General features: G+C 30.7%; 1 protein-coding gene and 1 non-coding gene across 2 annotated transcripts in view; one reads left to right on the top strand and one right to left on the bottom strand.

Annotated features, from left to right (window-relative positions):
- TRNAV-AAC lies at positions 7,294 to 7,367 on the top strand. Its single transcript has one exon. It is a non-coding gene; the product is annotated as a tRNA-Val (tRNA).
- LOC104759570 (actin-related protein 2/3 complex subunit 2A-like) overlaps positions 7,733 to 9,533 on the bottom strand; it is a 2,275-nt gene continuing 474 nt past the window's right edge. Inside the window, exons 3-10 of the mRNA XM_010482478.1 lie at positions 9,227 to 9,434; positions 8,982 to 9,139; positions 8,802 to 8,879; positions 8,584 to 8,716; positions 8,393 to 8,484; positions 8,241 to 8,297; positions 8,075 to 8,140; positions 7,733 to 7,987 (exon numbers count right to left, since the gene is read on the bottom strand). Coding sequence (XP_010480780.1) covers positions 7,952 to 7,987; positions 8,075 to 8,140; positions 8,241 to 8,297; positions 8,393 to 8,484; positions 8,584 to 8,716; positions 8,802 to 8,879; positions 8,982 to 9,139; positions 9,227 to 9,434 — 828 coding nt within the window. The 3' untranslated portion in view covers positions 7,733 to 7,951. The remainder of the gene's footprint in view (positions 7,988 to 8,074; positions 8,141 to 8,240; positions 8,298 to 8,392; positions 8,485 to 8,583; positions 8,717 to 8,801; positions 8,880 to 8,981; positions 9,140 to 9,226; positions 9,435 to 9,533) is intronic.

Raw genomic sequence — 9,533 nt, 5'->3', positions numbered from 1 at the left:
TAAAACACAATCAAATCTCTTAAAAGCTCATCTAAATCTTCCAAAATTCCAAAATGTTAAAATCTTATCAAATCCTTTAAAATTCAAGTTGAATACCCCTCTATATATAGATACACAGATTAGAATAATCAAAGATGATTTTAATAAAATCAACATACATTTGAATACTTACTAAAAAATGATGTAAAACACACAAAATTTAATTTGCAAAACAATAATTCAACACATTATGATTTTTTAACATTAACATAGTCTACTTATTTCAGTTGAAATGTACCAAGACATTAGAAACAACCGAGCCTTTTCCTCCGAACTCCTCCTCTTCCTAGAGCCAAACAAAAGTAAAACGAAAGAATATCGATCATTGTATGTAGTCTTACTTTGCCATAAAAAAATTTTTTCACATCGGCTCCACTATGTTTCAACACCTTAAATCCTAGACAAACCACCACTTCCACCAATTGCACCAAATATTTAGAGATCAATATTAATAGTGTAACGTAAACATAGTAACTAGTTTTTAAAACTAAAAAGAAAAAGAAAAAACTTAGCAACATTTAGTTATATTACAATGATAATCGAATAAGAAATTACAATGGAAGAGAGAAAAATGATAAAATGGAAAATGGCCAAAGAAAATCCAGGAAAGCGGAAATAAATTAGACGGAGCATAGGTCACTTAGTTGATCGAACCATCGACTAACCACCGACAGTTAGAATGTAAGAATTGGTCTGAAATATTGCCAGTAACATAACTGGCGAACATAAAAATTAAAAAATCGCCGATCTCGATCCAAGGACAATCTAACCATCAATTCATCTTCACAGGTATAGGCAAATTCAATCCATACAAAACCTCAACATGCCATAATTGTACTCAAAGCTAAATCATCAAATTCGTTGCAACAACCTTCGTCATTAATCACTATTATCGAGCCGAGTTATCAATTTGGTCATATAAGCAAACAACGCACACAAAAGCCAAAATGTCTGAAAATTTTGTCGAAAGAAGTTCTCAAGACACATAGTGCAACTCACCGAGCCTATGCGCAAATGAATTCCATTTAAAATAACCACTATCACGATGAAAAATTTAGCATGATAAACAATCTAAAACAATGACCAGTCAAGCAGAAAATGTCTCACTTTGCTACAAGAATATCTCATCACAACAACTCCACCAAGCTTGAACAAATATAAAGGCATTTGTTTTCTTTTATCAAATTCTCAAAAAATCAATAAAACAATTTTTTAGCCAAAAATAAATAAATAAAATCATTACCACCAAGCTAAATTACACACCCCATGAATTCTAGAATAGATCAACTAAAATAAAGACATTTTATTATTATATAAAATTCTCACCAAAGTAAAATAAAAATAAAAACATCAACTACAAACTAAATTATAGGATGTGATTAAAGTTGTTAAAAAGTGATTTTACTGTTATGATCTCTGTCACCTATTAATTATCTTTTAAATATATATTTATTTGAAACTTTTGTAGTTACAAAAAGTTACTTTAGCCATTGAATAATTACAAAAATTTGACTCTTGCGTACAAATTTATCTTACTTTTGGATAAATAATATTTTTAATATTTTTCATATTTTTGTTCTTTTTTTTTGTCAATCAAATGCTCGAGTTAGTTTTAAATTTTATCATATGTAAATATTTCAGATATAGATATATATAGGAAAAAGTAAGCTGATTTTAAAAAACATAAAAAAGTAAATAAGTTAGCAAGTGCAATAGGTGGAAAATTGCGGGAAAAATGTTTGAAGTTGTTTATGTTTGCCGGTTATGTTATGGGTTTCAAAAAAATGAAGATCGACTAAGGAATAACAACAAAAATATATAAAACAAATGATAAAAAAATAAAAAAAAATGGACAACGACGACAGAAGAAGACGAATGAAAAATTGAATGAAAGAAAGGTCAATTAGTGGATCAAACCATCGACTAACCACTGATAGTTACAGTGGAAGAATTGATGCGAGATACCACCAATAACATAACCGACGAATCAAAGTAATATATGATCCACATCTAAGGCGCGCTTAACCACCGATTTATCCTATAGATGAACAATTTCAACCTATCATATATGTATCCTAAGCCGAATCACCAACTTCATTGCAACTAACCACTGCCACTAACCGATACTATCGGGTTTATTGATTTATTTCCTTGAGCAAGCAACACATAATAACAACCAAAAATTCCAGAGGCATCGTCGAAAGCCTCTACGCAAAATCAAGTTGATCCTAGTTAACCACCAGTATGATGAACAAACGAAGCCTTTTCCTCCGAACCATTCCCCGTCCTAAAGCAAAACAAAAGTAGGAAGAGAGAGCACGAACATTAGAATACCTTATCACATCGACTCAACTATGCTTCAACAACACCAAAACCCTGGACAATCTACCAACTCCGCCAATTGTACTTTATATCTGGGACATTATTAATAATGAAACATAGACAAAATATATACGTTTTGAAATTATAGATAATTGAGTTTCTAGAACATATCAACTAAAATAAAGTCACTTGATTTCGTTTATCAAATTTTTTTTGAAGTATTAACAGCAAGCTAAATTATAGGATGTGATTAAAGTTGTTAGAATAGATGTTAGGGAATTGTTTTGATATTATATAATCTAGTAATTATCATTCTAATATAGATTTCTTCAAGCTTGCTGAGGTATCTAGTAAAGTTGTGGCCCAATGGTTGAAGGAAAAAAAAAAAAAAAAAAGCTTGAGTCATAAGGAATCCTAATCCTACCAAGTTGTGGTTACCAAAAGGATTAGGATAACAACAAAAATATATTTAGGAGTTATCTAAATATACAAAGTCTAATAGGATTGGGTTTTGGTTTTATAAGTTCTCTATATAAAGAGATGCAGGGTGTTGCATAATTTATAGAGTTGAGAGAACAAAAGAACAAGCTTTAGGTTTTGAGAAAGTTTCCTAAAGATTAATAAAAGAGAGTGATTCTTTTAATTCTCGTGTTCTACAATCTTTTTGATACTATTAAAAGTTATATCAAAACTATATGTTATTTCTAATTCCCTGCCAATCTTTTAAACACTGATTAATAAAGTTGTTTAGGCCACTATTCCATAATTGGTACTAGTTCTGCTGTGATAATTTAATATACAATGCATTCTTAATATATAACTCATTCGTTACATTCAAGTAGTATTTGCTCTCTTGACTTGTGGAGAAGCTCATAAAGTGTGCACGAACAAAAATATGGGAGTAAGTAAAAGTAGATAAAAACAAAAAAATTCTTAGAGCTTTACTAGCCAACTAGATAATAACCCGTGCTGGTAGCGAGGAGAATTTTTTTTTATTTTGTTATTTGTTAATAGTCTCTCCGTTTCAAAATATAGGATGTTTTAAGCAAAACACGCATATTAAGAAGTTTTTACTTTTAAAAAGTTCAACCAATCAGAAACAATACTGCATAATATAAAATACTAAACTAATCTAAAAGTTGTATTGAAATTTGAAAGCATCCTATATTATGAAACAAAAAACTTCTCCAAAACATCTTATATTTTGAAACGGAGGGAGTATTATGTTTATGTTGTATCATTCATTTACATGTTATATAATATAGTACTATATGGTGAATTTTGATTCATATTAAACTACTAATAGGTAGGCTTGGAAACTACTACCGATACTCGTATTGGACCCGTTTTTCGGTTTGTATACGTCCTGTAAAAAGGTACCCGCAGCTTTAGGGTCGTGTGAAGGGTATAATAATTATATTATCCATGAATAATGATCGAGTATCGGATATTAATTTAATTTTTGAGCGTCTCGTTACCCGTCTCATTACCCGTTTTATTTCCCGACTCATAAATACACGTTAATATTTTGTAGAATAATGTTACCAGCATGAGGAAATATTTATGTAAATTTGGATTGGTTTGGTACAAAATAATAGTAGAAAATTTATTAATTCTATACATTTTATAAAATCATATATTTAATTTACTTAAGGTCATACTCTGATTTTGACCCGTAGTTGGTACTACTATTTTGGTTTGGTGCAATATCAAATTCGTTAATTATACATTCGGTCAAGCCAAAAAAATCCAACAAAATATGTATTGACCTGTGATTTGGTATTAAAAATTGATGTGATCGTGTTTAGAGATCTTAATATACCAAATTTACAAATTGAAGTTATTGGTATAACATGTTGTATATTAATTTTATAGGTGAAAATTACAATTAGGTTATGTATATTATCAATATTATACACTTAGTATTGTTTATATAGTGAATATTGTGTATAAACAATTAAGTTTTAGCCAATTAAATAGTTTGTTATTATTTCCTAAGATTTATGAAACAATAAATAGAGTTTTATTATTTTGTAAACAAATCTAAACTTTCTTTTTGTTAGTTATTAGAATAATTAAAATATAATAGCATTTTCGTAATATGTCACATCAGAACTGGTTAAATTTTTAACAACTTAGCTTAAATAAGTATATAGATATATTTCAAAAATATAAACAATGTTGTATCCTAATTTTAATATATATTTGTTATTATTAAATAATTTAGATATTTAAATATTTAATCTTAGTTTTATAAATAAATTTAAGTTTTATAATTTTCTAAATAGTTTGTTATTGTTTCCTAAGAATTTTGAAACAATAAATATAATCTGTTTAATTATTTTATTACATAATTTCGAAATAATTTTATTAAATAATTTCAAAATTATTTTATTAATGATTTCTTGTAACCTAATAAATTAATAATTACTATTTTTCTGGATAATCATTTTCAGGTTACAACAAATTAATATTAAAATTCTGTTATTATATTTTGTATTAAAATACAGTGACATTTTGTGTAATATTTTACATAGAATAAGATTATTTGTTTAAAGGGTTGCTTAAATAAGTATATAGATTCCCACAATATCATAACAGAAGATATTATCTCAAGTTTTTTTTTTTTATAAATTGATTCACTAATCTGTCATGAGATAATAAGTTTTGAGTAAAAAACTTACGCATAAATATTTGGGTAATATTAATAGATACCACAATTCTAAAACTAAATTAAGTAAATACCATCGGTTTGGTTTTATGTTAATAAATACCATCGGCTGGCTAAATGAGAGTAAGTATAAAGTCATAAACACCCTCACATGTGTGAGAGAGTTTAATTGTGTACTTAAAACTATCTGTGTATTAAAAAAAAAACATTTAAAAAAAAACACATATAATGGAAACATGTAATGTGAGAGAGATTCAACGATTCAACGTAGGGAAGAGAGAGAGGTAGAGAGAGAGGAAGGGAGAGAGGGGAAGAGGAGAAGGGATTCACTTTTTCAGATTCAACGTAGGGAAGAGAGAGGGAGGGAGAGAGGGGAGAGAGAGGAAGGGATTCACTTTTTCAGAACGTTGGGGAGGGAAAGAGGGGGAGAGAGAGAGGTGAGAGAGAGGAAGGGAGAAAGGGGAAGAAGGCTAAAGTAGTCACATAAAAATGTAAAATTGTGCAATCTGCTAATGTACTATTGTGGTATTTACTTAATTTTGTTTTAAAATTGTGCTATTCAGTACATATTCTCTAAATATTTCATGATTTTCGACATCACAAAATGTTGTCTATTGTTGTTGTATCTTTTTTTTTTGTCAACTATTAGGCCACAACTGGCCGGCCCATTAGCCAAATTCCTATATTCGTAGAAGCCGGGACTCGATCCCGGTATGATGGTGCCTTCTACAAATGAATTTACCTCCTGCCACTGCACTAATGTCACTTCACTATTATTGTTGTATCATGATACCCACATTTGGCAATATCCGATTTATGTAGAATGTTGCATACGGTTTATCATTTCAAATTATTAGAAAATATTTGTGTTATCTGCTTGCTTGAGTAACGAATCTTCACATCACACCAAACCAGCATAATTAGATTAGTAAGTTGGTTGGATATAACTTTTTGATATATATTTATATCTAACAATTATTTTATTAATATTTGTTGTTAAGCATCTAATACATTTTTGAAAAAAATGTCACAAAATAAACTTACAACCAAAATAATAAACGTACACCACAAGCCAACAAATCAGCCTTCTAGTCAAACAGTGATTAGGAAGCCGTTGGGTACACCGCACATCATTAAACACATGAAAAGTTTGAGAATCTTAATAAAGCGGATGTTACACGTGTACCAAGCTTGCCATGCAGCATACGTTACATTACATTCTTACTTTTGGTTTCCTATTTTGAGAGGTGTTTAATATATCTAAATTAACCATTGTTTAGTATACACTTTTAATTGTTTCAAATTAATTAATCGTATGATATTAGGCAAATTAATTAAAATTTGAACTTATGTATAATGTATGGTATATATCTCCAATCTCCAATATAATAGATAAAATAACATGACATTAATTAAATCGATGTAATACCACATTTGGTCTAGTGTTAAATGGATCTTGGATAAATACAATTCATATCCAAAAACAATCAGACAAAACTTCTTTATTGGAAAGACAAAAGAAAACATCGTTGTCAAATAAAATTTTGCCAACACATGATGATTGATAAGCGGAAACTTTTCCTCACCACTATGAGAAACAAAAATTGTAATTCTTTTTTTTTTGCCAGTCACTAGCCAAATGTCGTAAAAGACTAGTAACTTCGAAGTCAAGCTTCTAAAGACTATAAGCAAATCGGCGACTGATGCAACAAGGGATCATTGGAAAATGATGTGTAAATTTCATCAAGTCTTGGAATTTCTGAACGAGCAATTTTGTATTTTGGTTAGAGGGATATAATATTTTCTGGATATAATATTTCAATATGTTTTATACAAACTCATTTTTCTCTGAATGCATGTGTAATATTGAAAAAATCACAATTTTTCCTTGAATACATGAGTCAAATGCTATTTCAAATTTACAAATTAGGCTACTTTTAAAGTAAAACAGGGTTTGTATAGTTCTTTTGTTAAACTTTTGGTTTAACTTTTGTTAAACTTTTTATAAAACATGTTGTTAAACTTTTATAAAACATGAACAAACAGAGTGATCTCACTTCTGTCTCAAAGCACATCAATAAATGGTGATAATGTTCACGTTGCAAATAAAATTTAAGATGGTAATTAATCATGTTTCTCTCGCATAGCATATCTCCCATAAGAAAATGTTTTGCGTTTGCGAGCAAACAAATGTGGTTGGGGAAAAAAACAATGAAATAGTAGATAAATAAAAAAATTAATTAGAGGAAAATGATCAAAACGGTTTCGTGGTGTAGTTGGTTATCACGTCAGTCTAACACACTGAAGGTCTCCGGTTCGAACCCGGGCGAAGCCAATACTTTGGTGTTCTTCTTTTTATTTTTTGTGCAGGCATATACACATTGGGCCTTTATGAAAAGTGTAATGTACGTAGACTATGAATGGATCTGTTTTAGACTAGATGCTTCAAACATTTTTAAGCGACCCGTAAACAGATTTCGAGTTTTGCCTTAAAAGAAAAAAAATGGTAACCTCTTTGATGTTCAAAATGGTTTCGTGATGTAGTTGGTTCTCACGTCAGCATAACACACTGAAGGTCTTGGTTCAAACCCGGGCGCAGCCATATATCTTTAGTTCATTATTATTAAGATAGGATCAATTTCTTGTTTTTTTTTTTTTTTTTTTTTTTTTTTTTTTTTTNTTAGATCAAGATAGACACAGTTCATATCAAAAGGTGAATTTCCTACAGAATTAACATTATACATTTGTTCAAATATTTAGCAGGATCCTATGTATAGAGTATCTGAAAAGAATTGTACAAACATCCAAATCTGAAACGTAAAAATAAATAATCAGAGATTGAATCCAATTTTAAAAGAAGAAAAAAACATGTCTCAGCTACTCACAAAATTATACAAAATTGCTTTGTGAGAAATTGAACTACTTCGAGTTGGTGTGGTTGACATCGTTGAGTCCCTGTGAGGAAGAAGAAGAAGACACAAAGCTCAAAAACAATGCAAACAAAAACACATTGTTTACAGGGACATGGTTTTCGAAACTTACTAGACGTTTAAATGATTTGTTGTTCATCGATCTTGCTTTCTCCAACGGCTTAGCTTGATCCAGAGCCTGAGACAACACGGTTTTGTTAACTATAGAACATATTCAAGAAACCGTTTTAATAAGCTGAAGAGAAAGGACAAAAGACAAATCGAGTTTTGTGTTTCACCTGAATCATAGACTCCACACGACGCCGCATTCTGGTATGCATAAATCCCTCTGAGAACTGTGATAATACAACAAAACAAATTCATATTCGCAAAGAGACAGAGAGAGACTTGAGTGTTTAGTATTTTTAGTGCATATGAAAGAAAGATTAACCTTGACATGGTAACTAACATAAGCATGAAAGGTTGATAAATTCCAGACAGTACGATCAAGCTTTTTCCCTTCTACATGCCGAGGAAATATGACTGCGATATATCGATGTTCTCAAAGTAAGTCTCTTTCAGATTGGTACTACTACCGACGCAAATTGAGATCAAACAGAATACTTTTTAGAGAGATCATACCAAAAGTAACAAAACCGGCATTAGCAGATAGTGTTTCTTTAGGAGCTCCCTCTAATTCCTGCGGTGCGGTTGGAGACCACGAACAAGATGGTGCAGTATTAAGCGCAGCAGCACGCCTAGCCTCTACAAATTCCTATATTATAAGATCCAATCTTTTCAGTAAGAAACTACAGAGGTCAAAACCTGTCTCAACATTTTAACTTTGTCCATTATGTCACCTTTAGGAAAGAAGTCGCTAGAACTGTGTCGACAGAGTCTTTAAACCTCATAGGAAAAGCCACGGTGACTTTATCCGCCTGTGATGCACACTTAAGTTATTTATCCCTCTATAACCTTACTAGAAATAAGAATCAACATCAATTGTTAAAACATGAAACTCTTCACGAGTGGATATATACCTGAGGCACGAGGAAAAATGTCTCGTTAGGTCTATGCATAATTGCTACAAGCCTATCCAGCTCAGGAGCAACCGTCCTTGAAGCTAAATGCTTGAAAATGATTTTTAACGGCGCACCCATTACCACTTCTCTAATGGAAGCTAACTTCGTTAATAACTCTGCCAAAATGAATGAGAGAATTAAAACAGACTTCCAAATCGAAACAAATCAAGTCATTTTATCGATTAGAGAAAGAGACTCTCAACCTTCATCAGGACGAACTTTAGAGAAATTGAGCTTAAGGGTAAGACTAAAACCATCTCTTGGAGGATCAAGAATTTGGAAACCAGTCCCGTAAGTAGTTTTAATAGCTTCTATAGCTCCTAAAGGAAGTCCATCAAAGGACATTGCTTCAGGTGGTGGGTTTGGTAACGAAACCGAAAGCAACAAAAGATTTGGATTCTTCATTGTCACCTAACCAAACAAAATCCCCATTATATATGTATATCTCAGAACATATAACAAAGAATCATATGGATCTCACACAGGTCAAAAAAAAAAAAAAAAAAAAAA

This window comes from Camelina sativa, chromosome 17 (assembly GCF_000633955.1).
Source record: "Camelina sativa cultivar DH55 chromosome 17, Cs, whole genome shotgun sequence".
Lineage (NCBI taxonomy): Eukaryota > Viridiplantae > Streptophyta > Magnoliopsida > Brassicales > Brassicaceae > Camelina > Camelina sativa.
This window is presented reverse-complemented; position numbering and strand designations above follow the sequence as displayed.